Consider the following 13,139-nt stretch of genomic DNA (forward strand, 5'->3'; position numbering starts at 1 on the left):
TATGATGCATGTCAGGTGAATTCTTCAAGGGAGAATCAGACCAAATACAATAAGTTGAGAGGGGAATGTGAAGATGAAAATAAGATTGGCACAGAAAGAATATATGAGAGTAGAATGGCGGTTAACATAAAAGGGAACCCAAAAATCTTCTACCGGCATGTAAACAGTAAGCGGGTAGTAAGAGGCAGGGTAGGGCCTATTAGGGACAAAGAAGGTGATATATGCTTAGAGGCGCAGGGCAAGGCTAGAATACTCAATGAGTACTTTGTATCGGTGTCTACTAAGGAGGTGGATGCTGACAAAATATCGATAGAAGTGGAAAAGGTAGAAGCAATGGAAGGGGTGAAAATTGATAGACAGGATGTACTAGAAAGACTGGGTATGCTTAGAATGAACAAGTTGCCTGGTCCAGATGGCTTGCATCCCAGGTTGCCAAGGGAATTGCGGGAGGAGATAGAAGAGCTTGCCATAATTTTCCAATCTTCCCTAGATGCGGGGGAGGTGCCTGAGGATTGAAAAATGGCAAATGTGACCCCATTGTTCAAGAAAGGGTGCAAGCACAATCCTAGTAACTACAGGCCGGTCAGTTTAACATCAGTGGTGGGTAAAGTTTTAGAAACAATAATCAAGGAAAAAAGTAACGGACATTTGGAAAGGTTTAAGCTAATTAAGGAGAGCCAACACAGGTTTGCAAAAGGAAGATCGTGTTTGACTAATCTAATTGAATTTTTTGATGAAGGATTGATGAAGGGAATGCAATGGATGTTGTCTACATGGATTTTTGGAAGGCGTTTGACAAAGTATTACATAGAAGGCTGGTTAACGAAATTGAGGCTCATGGAATAGGTGGGTCAGTGGCAGCTTGGATAAGGAATTGGCTTAAGGACAGAAAACAGCGAGTTGTGGTAAATGACTGTTTTTCCAGACTGGAGGATGGTAGACAGTGGTGTTCCCCAAGGGTCAGTGCTGAGGCCACTGCTTTTTGAGATATATATATAAATGACCTGGATATTGGAATACAGAGTAAAATTTCTAAATTTGCCAATGACACCAAACTTGGGGGTGTGGCAAACAGTGACGATGATATCAATCAACTGCAACAGGACATAGAAAGGCTAGAAGAATGGGCAGACAAGTGGCAGATGGAATTTAATACAGAGAAGTGTGAGGTGATGCATTTTGGCAGAAGGAACAGGGAGAGGCAATATACATTTAATGGCACAGTTTTAATGAGTGTGCAGGGACAGAGGGACCTGGGAGTTAATGTGCATAGGTCCCTGAAGGTGGCAGGATATATTGAGAGAGTGGTTAACAAAGCATATGGGATCTTGGGTTTCATAAATAGAGGTATTGAGTACAAAAGTAGAGAAGTTATGCTGAACCTTTATAAAGCGCTGGTTAGGCCACAACTGGAGTATTGCGTCCAGATCTGGTCACCACACTTTAGGAAGGATGTGAAGGCCCTTGAGAGGGTGCAGAGGAGATTTACCAGAATGGTTCCGGGGATGGGGGATCTTAACTACAAGGACAGGTTGGAGAAGCTGGATTTGTTTTCATTAGAGCAAAGGAGGTTGTGGGGTGATTTGATACGAGGTGTACAAGATTATGACCGGTTTGGATAGGCTAGACTGGGAAAGGCTGTTCCCACTAGTTGATGGTACAAGGACCAGGGGACACAGATTTAAAGTTTTGGGCAAGAGATACAGGATGTGAGGAAAAACTTCTTTAAGCAGCGAGTGGGGAGGACCTGGAACTCGCTGCCGACAGAAGTGGTGGAAGCGGAGACACTCGATGTTTTCAAGGGGAGACTGGATAGGCACTTGAGGGAAATAAACTTGCAGGGCGACAATGGATTGCTCCACAGAGAGCCGGCACGGACTCGATGGGCACAATGGCCTCTTTCTGTGCCGTTATGACTCTATGGGAGATGGTAAAGGGACTCCTGCGCCCCAGTCTCCCCCTCCCCCAATTCCGGACTACAACTCCCAGAATGCCACGCGCGAGGCGGATGGTCGCGTGGTACCCCGCGGGGTCACGTGTCGGTGAGCTCGAGCCCCGGCCGCCCGCCCGCCGCCCACTCACTCGGTGAAGCCCGCGGCCTGAGCGCTCACTGTCCGCTGGCAACAGCGGCCCGAGTGCTCGCAGCGGGCGGTGAAGCGCAGGCCGCCGCTTTCGGGCGCCCACAGAGCGCCCGGTGACCGCGCACGGCTTTGGGCCGCCTCAGGCCGGCCGAGCCCCGCCACTCCGGCGCGGCGTCCAGCAAGACTTGCAGCACCTTCGGGCCCGGCTCCATGGTCACCGCCTGGGCCGCAATCAAACTCGCTGTTGACATCGGAGCCGAGGAGAAACAGACACTGCAGGCCCTGGGCGGGGCTGGCTTGATTGACAGCCGCCTCAGCCTATCAGCCACAAGGACTGGGAGGCCTCACCCACTGAGCAATCGGGGGCGGGGCCAGCGTGACTGACAGCCGCCTCAGCCTATCAGCCACAAGGACTCGGGAAGCCACACCCACTGACCAATCAGGGGGCGGGGCTTTCATTTCCATGTGAACCTGAATCACAGACAAAAGCAATCGATGGTGGGAATCATCGATTAATACAGCACAAAAGGAGGCCATTCGGCCCATCTTTGAACGAGCTCTCCAATTAGTCCAACTCCCCCTCCCCTGCTCTTTCCCCATAGCCCTGCAAATTTTCCCAATTCAAGTAGGGCTGCGGGGAAAAGGCGGGGGAGTGAGACTAGCTAAATTTCAGAGCTCTTGCAGAGAGCCAGCACGGACTCAACGGACCGAATGGTGCCCTTCTGTGCTGTAACCATTCTATGATTCTATTCATCCAATTCTCTTTATTATTGAATCTGCTTCCACCGCCCTTTCTGACAGTGCATTCCAGATCACAACAACTCGCTTTTTATGCTCATCTCCCCCTCTGATTTTTATGCCAATGACCTTAAATCTGTGTCCTCTAGTTACCAACCCTTCTGTCACTGGAAACAGTTTCTCCTTATTTCAAAAAAGAGCAGGGGAGTTCTCCCCGGTGTCCTGGGGCCAATATTTATCCCTCAATCAACATCACTAAAACAGATTATCGTGTTATTATCACATTGCTGTTTGTGGGAGTTTGCTGTGCACAAATTGGCTGCCACGTTTCCTACATTACAATAGTGACTACACTTCAAAAGTACTTTTACGACCACCGGACGTCTCAAAGTGCTTTACAGCCAATTAAGTACTTTTTGAAGTGTAGTCACGGTTGTAATGTAGTTTTGCTGGGAATTTGTTTCACAAAACCACTATTCTGGCTGATTTTCGTCTTGCTCGAGGTTTGTTAATCTTAAACCTGTGTCCTCTTGTTCCATGTTCACAGTTCAAATTGCTTGTAATCTGTTGATATATCCATGAACTGTACCTTTAGCATTTTAATCATTGGGATTTATTTTGTTCAATGCAAACCAATTCAGCTGTGTGGCTCTTTCCTGCCCATGTTCGTTTGTTGCTAATTTTTATATTAATTTATGTACGGAAACATATTTGGAAAATGTTCCTCCTTTTATCTTCCAGAATATTGGTTTCTCTGGATGATGAACTATTTGCTGAGGAATTCACCGCCCTTCAATTAATTAATGTAATATAAAGCTATACAGCTTTCTGGTTTCACTGAGAATCATAGAATGATACAGCACTCAAGGAAGCCATTTGGCCCATCGTGCCTTTGCCGGCTCTTTGAAAGAGCTCTCCAATTAGTCCCACTCCCCTTGCTCTTTCCCCAAAGCCCTACAAATGTTTACCCTTCAAGTATTTATGCAATTCCCAATTAATACCTAAATTGAAAATTTAATTCAAGGAGCCATTGTAGACCATGAAAAGTATTTGGCAAATATTTTTTGCTTGTTTGCAAGGACATGACAAAATCATGTAATTTACATTGAATGGATTGTGGCGTAACAATGTAATTGCTCCCAGGCCGCCTGTTTGTTCTGCGGCCTGGAGGAGTCCGTGTTTCACATATATGTTGAATGTGAGAGGTTGCAGCCCCTCTTCCATTATTTGAAGGGGCTGCTCCTCGATTTTTGGTTGCACTTCAGTCCCTCGCTCTTGATCTACGGTCACCCGGTGCGGAGGGGAGCGGGCAGGTTGGAGGACCTCCTCGTGGGTCTGCTCCTGGGCCTGGCTAAAAAAGCCATCAATTGGTCCAGGCAGCGGGCGGTCGAGGGGGTCGTCCAGCCAGATTGCCTCCCTCTCTTCCGCGGCCATGTTCGCGCCCGGGTGGCCCTGGAGATGGAGCACGCGGTGTCCGCCGGCGCGCTCGAGCACTTCCGTGACCGGTGGGCGCCGCGGGGACTGGAGTGCATAATTGGATTGGATAACCAAATTTTAATTTGATTTGCTAAGGATTATTTAAAGTTTTATTAGTTACAGTCTATTTGTTTATTTTTGACTGGTCCTATCAAAAGAGGAACAATGTAATTGCAACATTTTTGCATTATATCCAGAGGTTGACAAGCATCTTCTGACTCTTCACTTACTATAGTTTTAAAATCTCTGAATAAATATTAGTGATATATTTTTAATACTTAGTTGCATTTTGAACTTTATAAACTTGCACTGTAGATATTTTTAATACAGTGTACTCTTTTGGGTACGAACAAATAAACTGTAAATTAACAAAAATACATTAAAGGAAACTTAATAAATTAAAATTCCATTACTGGTGGTGATAATGCACTCCAGTCCCTACGGTGCCCACCGGTCGCGGAAGGCCTCGAGCGTGCCAGCAGACACCGCGTACTCCATCTCCAGGGCCACCCGGGCGCGAACGTGGCCGCCACTTTGACCAGGCCCAGAAGCAGTCCTACAAGGAGGTTTAATACAGTGTACTCTTTTGGTTTGGGTGCTAAAACAAATAATCTGTAACTAATAAAACTTTAAATAAATCTTAACAAATTTAATTAAAATTTTGTTGGCTGGGGTGATGATGCACTCCAGTCCCCGCGGTGCCCACCAGTCGCGGAAGGCCTCAAGCGTGCCGGCGGACACCGCATGCTCCATCTCCAGGGCCACCTGGGTGCGAACATGGCCGCCACTTTGACCAGGCTCAGGAGCAGTCCTACGAGGAGATTTAATACAGTGTACTCTTCTGGATGCACCCTAAACCAAATAAACTGTAACTAATTAAACATTAAATAAAACTTAACAACTTAAATTAAAATATTGTTGGCCGGGGTGATGATGCACTCCAGTCCCCGCGGCGCCTTAATACAGCATATAGTCAATCTCCCATGGCACTGAACACAGGGTGTCAAGATCAAGTGCTGTCTTCAGATGAAGCAGGGTTAGAGGGCATACAGATGTAATTCAGTCCCCATTTTAATGTCACGCACTCTGTGCTTATTTTTATACTACCGTTATAAATTCCTATGCCCACATTTATAATGGAAACTACCTATGTAAACCGTCACGCTGTAATTACACCCTCCCACCAATGGTGGCGTTGCAGCATCTCCAAAGGGGGGCAGTGTGACAAGTTTACATAGACTTGTTTCCATGACAGCTGTGGGGGTTTACAATAGAAAAAGTTGACAGGAAATGTGTGCAGGCTTTAAATGTTTAATATACCAGTAATTAAATTATTCATATATATAAATAAATAAAACTTGTTACTTTTTCATTCATTGTATCTGTGATCATTAGCTGTTTTAATTACTGTCTAAACCCTTGCCTACAGCAGACAAACATTGGTAATGAACTATATATAGCAGCGTTAGTTTTATATATTATAAGTAGCTTAGCACTGTAAAAACAAATTTGTCTGTGACTCTCTCTCATTCTCTCTGTGCTCGATGTCTCTGGGCCGGCAGAGCCGGAAGTTTAGCTTGTGTCAGTTTTGGAGCAGCTGTCGCATAATGGCTGAAGGATGGAAATAATCTCCGGGCTTGTGTCCTACGCCCTGGCAAAGTTCCTCTTTCTCTCGCGGCTATCCGTTAAAGAAGATGCAGAGAAAATCAAAAAAATGGAAGAGAAAGCATTAGAAGTCTATGGTAAGGCTACATGCTTCCAGCAAAAAAAGGAAATAAATAAAGAGATTGCTGTAGTTCAGTAAGGCGGTCAAACTGGTGAAGGAAACTTTAGCTCACCCTCCGTGTTACAGACAGCTGCAGTAGCCAGACTTATTGTTTATTGCCACCCCAATGCAAAAGTTGTCCCAAGAGGAAGATACTGATTTTAAACTTTATAGTTACTGCACATATAGTAAAATATGTACTTTCCAATCAAATTTTGTGTTTATGGCCATACCAGGTCATACCTGTGTAGTAACAGTTCCCTACAATCATGTGATGTTACTGACCACCTGCTATTGTCTCTGAAAATTATAAATGAACAAACCCATCAGTCTTGGATTCAGTCGATTTGAGAAGCTGTCTTAAACTCAGATGATTTATAAAGTGCCAGGAGTGTCGTTGCACTGGTTTTGAGCCTGACAGACCCAAGTCATCCTGCTGGCTCTGCATTGTTCCGTAGACAGGGAAAACAAGAGTTCTGTTCGTGCATGTAAGGACACATGCATGGAGCAGCTCTCACTGCCACTGAATGCCGGCCATATTCTAACACCAGAGAGTAGACTGTCCTGTCAACTTTTCTAATAAAAAGATTTTAAAAATAGAGTTTGAGTTCCCAGGCCTCTCAACTTTTTAGATTCAGAGGGGAGTTGAGAAATTAAGGACTAGAGGGAAGTTGAGAAATGTTTTCACCCAGAGGGTGGTGAGGGATCTGGAACGCGCTGCCTGAAAGGGTGGTTGAGGCAAAAACCCTCATCTCATTGAAGTGCCACAACCTACAGGGCTACGGACCAAGAGCTGGAAAGTGGGATTAGGCTGGTTAGCTCTTTTTTTGGCCGGCATAGACATGATGGGCCGAATGGCCTTCCTCTGTGCCATAAATTTTTATGATTCTATGATTTTGCTTGACATAGGTTGGAAGGCATGAAGGCCTGCATGTCTACCTCCGAGAGATGGCCTCATGTTAATTACCTGAATGGAACTTGAGTGACTTCCCACCTGAAGTACACAATAGCTTTCATTGACACAAAGCCAATTTGTGTTGATGCAGACTTTGTGCTGTAATTGCCCTGTAAGATTTATTGGCTTAATTGTCCTGTTCAAGCTTGTGTAGATGATTAATGAACAGTGGCTGTACAGGTCTCAAGCTCTCACTCCTACCACTGCAGACACCATCCACACCAGGGACCGCTACAGAAAGAAAGAAAAAGAAAGACTTGCATTTCTATAGCGCCTTTCATGACCACCGGATGCCCCAAAGCGCTTTACAGCCAATGAAGTACTTTTTGAAGTGTAGTCACTGTTGTAATGTGGGAAACGCAGCAGCAATTTGCGCACAGCAAGCTCCCACAAACAGCAGTGAGATAATGACCAGATAATCTGTTTTTGTTATGTTGATTGAGGGATAAATATTGGCCCCAGGACACCGGGGATAACTCCCCTGCTCTTCTTTGAGATAGTGCCATGGGATCTTTTACGTCCACCTGAGAGAGCAGACGGAGCCTTGGTTTAACATCTCATCCAAAAGACGGCACCTCTGACACTGCGGCACTCCCTCAGCACTGCACTGGGAGGGTCAATCTAGATTTTTGTGCTCAAGTCTCTGGAGTGGGACTTGAACCCAGAACCTGCTGACTCAGAGGTGAGGGTGCTACCCACAGAGCCACTGGCTGTCATAACATAAATCATTGCATGTACTTGGCTGCGTTGGGCTGTACATTTCCACGAGATTTGTATTTTCTTCTGTAGCGTCCCTGAATCTCTCCAAAGTAGTGGGGGGAGAGTAAACTGCTGTAGAACATTCCAAAAAGCTGCATAAATCATCAGTTTCCCCAACTTTGTGGAGCTTCGAAGTCAGTGAAAAATGCATTCGGGGGGGGTGAAAGAGTACAGTCACACTTATGAGTGACTCACATCAGTCCTAAAATAAGTGGTTCATTTTCAATATGAAGCAAACCTGTTGGAAAAAAGGTTCTGCTGGTCACTCCTTGGGTTGTAATCCATAGGTCAAGTATTAAAGATGGCTGACAAATGTGATATCTATTAAATTTAAAATAGCACTGCCATTGTGGTACAGTAGTGCTGTAGTCAGGATGTGGATTTTCAAAGATCAAGGCCTAGAAATTCACTTGGGCGCGGGCAGCTCGCTCGCGTCCAAAAGTTAGCGCTGGGCGGGGAGGCATTAGCGCACGCCGTATATTCGTCTTCTGCGCCCCAATTCGGAAGCGGGCGCTATACCAGGGTGTGCCCGCCTCCGCTTGGGGCGCTGCAACTGAATATCGGCGCGCTAGTTGCCGCAGCGCCACCCGATGCGGTGCGGCAGGCTGCGGTACTGCAGGCCTCCTCCTCTTAAGGGGGAGGTGCCTGCAACGGCCGGAGCCCCGATCGCGAGTGCCGGCAAAAGAGCCCGGCACAACGGAGAAGTGCCGGGCTCCACGGAAACCAGCCGGCAATGCTGGTGGAGGAGGCCGGGGAAGGAGGTGCGGGCAGGCGGCCGCCGAAAAAGCGGCCGGCCGCACCTTCAGCTTTAAAGCGCCCCACTATGGCAGCAGGACGGCCCCGTTTTCTGTTCGCTGTTTGCGCCCGCTTCGGAGGAGGCGGGCGCAAATAAATATGGGGATCGGCGCGGTTTCGGGGCGTTACGGGCCACCGCGCACACCGATGACATCATCGGTCCCGGCGCAGCGCTAACGGCTACCGCCGCCAATACCGCTGCACTCAATTTCCGCGCTACCACCCCGCCGGCGCAAAAGACCTCTTTAGGCGCTAAGTGGGCGCAAGGCCCACTGAATTTCTAGGCCCAGGTCTTATCCCACCCAGCTGCCATTGTTTATACAGCAGAGTGACTTGCCAGACCGCTTCAAAGAGGCTTTAAGAGTCAACTGTCTCTGTTACTTTTGGACTTGACTATTCCAACGCACTCCTGGCTGGCCTCCCACGCTCTACCCTACGTAAATTTGAGGTCATCCAAAATTCAGCTGCCCATGTCCTAACTCGCACCAAGTCCCATACACCCCTCACCCCTGTGCTTGCTGACCTACATTGGCTCCTGGTTAAGCAGCGCCTCGATTTTAAAATTCTCATCCTTAATCTCCTCCGAGATATCTGTGCTCCTCTAATTCTGGCCTCTTGAGCATCCCTGACTTTAATCGCTCCACCATTGGCGGCCGAGCCTTCAGCTGCCTGGGCCCTAAGCTCTGGGATTCCCTCCCTAAACCTCTCCGCCTCTCTTTCCTGCTTTAAGACATTCCTTAAAATCTACCTCTTTGACCAAGCTTTAGGTCACCTGCCCTAATTTCTCCTGATGTGGCTCGGTGTCAAATTCTGTTTGATAAAGCTCCTGTTAAAAAGGCGCTATATAAATACAAGTTGTTGTTGTACATAGTGTGGGACGGGAGTCATCAGCCAGACAGACCAGGTAGAGGTGATACGTTCCCTTCCCTGAAAGGCATTAGCGAACCATAGTCATTTTTATTTTATAAATCACCACAATCTATTGAATTTAAATTCACAATTTGCTATGGTGGGATGTGAAGTCACATTCTTTGCGTTGTAAATCCACAGCTGTAACCACAACGTTGCCATAGTTGCTCTGGTACATTGTGTTTTTTCTTACAGAGCAATATTGCTGAGGAACTTTAGTGGATCGATCTCTCTGTCCTGTCAGATTGGGTGCAGTGTTTGGCTTAAGGAGATTAAAAAAGAAGAAAATAAAATATTTTTAAAGTTATTTTTATAATGAATTGGGAGAGAACAAGGGAAGCTTAGGCTTGCAAAACTACTTACTAACTTCGTAAACTAAGGCATGCACGATGGCATCATCAGCGGTGAGTGGCCATCACCATGTTACTGAGTATTTCTATCCTGTCAAGCTTAAACTGTAATTACAATGAGTGACTGTGCCAGCTACTTTCCAAGTACCAGCCCAAGATCTGTTGTGTTGCGTTACCTCCAGACTCGACTTCCCCAGCCACCCTAGATCCATCCTCCCTCGACCCCACCCAAAGCTTCACCACCTGCACCTTGTGCCATACAGAGTCCATCACTCTGCCATCAACAACTTCTACTGCTTCCATGTCCACCAGCGCAATGAAACTCTTAAGATCTTGACCTTTTTAAATCCCTCCATCGCCTCACTGCACCCAACCTCTACAACCTCCTATATTTTTCCCCTGTATCCTTTCGTCCTCTGACTCCCACCTCGTGTGCATCCCACCCTCCCTTCGCTTCACCACTGGTGGCAGAGCCTTCAGCCATTTTTGTTCTACTATCTAGAATTCCCTCTATAAATCCCTCCCCCTTGCTACTTCTCTCATAATATAAGAAATAGGAGCAGGAATAGGCCACTTGGCCCCTCGAGCCTGCTCCGCCATTCAATAAGATCATGACTGATCTTGGGGGCTCAAAGCCACTTCCCTGCCCGCTCCCCATAACCCTTCACTCCCTTATCTTGCAAAAAATGTGTCTATCTCCCCTTTAAATGTATTTAATGACCCAGCCTCCATGGCTCTCTGGGGCAGAGAATTTCACAAACTTACGACCCTCTGAGAGAAGAAATTCCTCCTCACCTCCGTTCTAAAAGGGCGACCCTTTATTCTGAGACTGTGCCCCCGAGTTCTAGATTTCCCCATGAGGGGAAACATCCTCTCAGCATCTACCCTGTCGAGCCCCCTCAGTATCTTATATGTTTCAATAAGATCACCTCTCATTCTTCTAAATTCCAATGAGTATTGGCCCAACCTGCTCAGCCTTTCCTCATAAGTCAAACCCCTCATCTCTGGAATTAACCATTACCTTTAAACGCTCCTTAAAACCTGTATTTTTGATTATGCTTTTAGCTATGTCTCCCAGCTCTTACCTACTACCGCGTGGTTCATTCCCTGCGAAGTGCTTTGGGAGATTTTGTTATGAAGAAAGAAAGTCTTGCATTTCTATAGCGCCTTTCACGACCACTGGACGTCTCAAAGCGCTTTACAGCCAAGTACTTTTTGAAATGGAGTCACTGTTGTAATGTGGGAAACATGGCAGCCAATTTGCGCACAGCAAGCTCCCACAAACAGCAATGTGATAATGACCAGATCATGTTTTTTTTTGTTATGTTGGTTGAGGGATAATTATTGGCCCCAGGACACGGGGAGAATTACCCTGCTCTTCTTCAAAATAGTGCCGTAGGATCTTTTACGTCCACCCGAGAGAGCAGACGGGACCTCGGTTTAACGTCTCATCCGAAAGACGGCACCTCTGACAGTGCAGCACTCCCTCAGCACTGGCACTGAGAGAGTCAGCCTAGCTTTATCTGCTCAAGTCCCTGGAGTGGGACTTGAACCCACAACCTTCTAACTCAGAGGCGAGTGTGCTACCCACTGAGCCACAGCTGACACTAGTTATGTTGAGTTGTGTTGTACTTGAGTTATGTTACAGATGCTATATCAATGCAAGCTGTTTATGTTACTGGAGCACTACGAAATCCAGTAGTGGGGGTTCCGAACAGGGACACCATTGCGGTGTCTCTCGGTGCTTGAAACCCCAGGTCATGTCCTAGCTCGCTTGCTTTTGCATCCCATCCCTATAGCTCTCGCTTCCAAGCAATGCTACTTCGATTCAGTTCAGACAAAAATGCGTTCATGGGATGTGGGCGTCGCTGGCAAGGTCGGCATTTATTGCACATCCCTAGTTGCCCTTGAGAAGGTGGTGGTGAGCCGCATCGAACCGCTGCAGTCAGTGTGGGGAAGGTGCTCCCACAGTGCTGTTAGGGAGGTACAGGTACATCCTAGTTCAGCTGTTAGTGCACACGCAGGATCTGCCCATACTGGATCTAAGTGGCAGTGCCTGGAAGCACGAGCTGTGTTCCACTGAACAATGATGAAAGATGAGTTGCTGCAATGGAACAGAGTGGCTATATAATTGTAGACTCCTTGAACTTTAAAAGTATGACGTGCAGGAGAGTGATACAGTGGCTGAACGTGCTGTCCTTTCACCTCCGGGACAGGGGATGAAATAGAGTGTAGATGAAATGGATGAAATTTTCCTCTCTGCCTAGACATGTATTCGGGCAGATTTAAATCCATTCCAAGTTGGCAGGAATCCACACCACAATAAATCAAACCAGAGTCGCGTTAAATTGATCTCACTCCGAGACCACTGGAGGGAGGAGGTAGTAATTAAAAGTGTGCAATGGGGAGCAGAGTAGTGGTGGTTTGGAAAGATGTGAATCAGGATTCTCTTGAGATTGTAATGGGTTTTGTAGCATTCAGCAGAGATAACGATACTTTGAAACTGTTAAACTTTTTTTGGTGCCTTTGTCAGATATTATTCGTACAATTCGTGACCCAGAGAAGCCCAACACTCTGGAGGAGCTGGAGGTGGTAGCTGAAGAACGTGTAGAGGTGAAATCACTGGATGAAGATGAATATCTCATCATTATTCATTTCACACCAACAGTACCTCACTGCTCTCTAGCCACGCTGATTGGTGAGTAAAGAAATAAAGAACTTGCATTTCTATCGCGCCTTTCACGACCTCAGGACGTCTCAAAGTGCTTTACAGCCAATGAAGTACTTTTTGAAGTGTAGGAAATGCGGCATCCAATCTGCGCACAGCAAGCTCCCACAAACAGCAATGTGATAATGACCACCTCATCTGTTTTAGTGATGTTGACTGAGGGATAAATATTGGCCAGGACACCGGGGAGAACTCCCCTCTCTTCAAAATAGTGCCTTGGGATCTTTTACGTCCACCTGAGAGAGCAGACGGGGCCTCGATTTAACGTCTCATCCGGAAGACGACCCCTCCGACAGTGCGGCGCTCCCTCAGTACTGCCCCTCCGACAGTGCAGCACCCCCTCAGTACTGCCCCTCCGACAGTGCGGCGCTCCCTCAGCACTCACTCAGTATTGCACTGGAGTGTCAGCCTAGCTTTTGTGCTCAAGTCTCTGGAGTAGGGACTTGAACCCTGAACCTTCTGACTCAGGTGAGAGTGCGACCCACTGAGGGACCAAACATGTATAATGAGGCAGTATTTTGCTATTGTATGTATAATGCGGCAGTGGGCATTAAAATTAGTTCCTGACCTCGGGAAGGTGGGG

General features: G+C 47.0%; 2 protein-coding genes across 3 annotated transcripts in view; one reads left to right on the forward strand and one right to left on the reverse strand.

Moving 5' to 3' along the window:
* Window positions 1–3,417, reverse strand: part of LOC147086334 (spatacsin-like) — an 86,228-nt gene extending 82,811 nt beyond the window's left edge. The window contains exons 1-2 of the mRNA XM_085978233.1: window positions 3,409–3,417; window positions 2,083–2,399 (exon numbers count right to left, since the gene is read on the reverse strand). Of these exons, the coding sequence (XP_085834359.1) occupies window positions 2,083–2,399; window positions 3,409–3,417 (326 nt within the window). The remainder of the gene's footprint in view (window positions 1–2,082; window positions 2,400–3,408) is intronic.
* The window catches only part of LOC147086335 (cytosolic iron-sulfur assembly component 2A-like), a 35,941-nt gene continuing 25,314 nt past the window's right edge, over window positions 2,513–13,139 (forward strand). The window contains exons 1-3 of one of the 2 annotated variants that reach the window (XM_085978389.1): window positions 2,513–3,322; window positions 5,858–6,037; window positions 12,362–12,526. In XM_085978389.1, coding sequence (XP_085834515.1) covers window positions 5,914–6,037; window positions 12,362–12,526 — 289 coding nt within the window. In that variant the 5' untranslated portion in view covers window positions 2,513–3,322; window positions 5,858–5,913. The remainder of the gene's footprint in view (window positions 3,323–5,857; window positions 6,038–12,361; window positions 12,527–13,139) is intronic. The other variant, XM_085978388.1, reaches the window with a different exon arrangement.

This window comes from Somniosus microcephalus, unplaced genomic scaffold, assembly GCF_052327205.1.
Source record: "Somniosus microcephalus isolate GS21.2 unplaced genomic scaffold, FLI_Smic_1.0 unresolved_chr7, whole genome shotgun sequence".
NCBI lineage: Eukaryota > Metazoa > Chordata > Chondrichthyes > Squaliformes > Somniosidae > Somniosus > Somniosus microcephalus.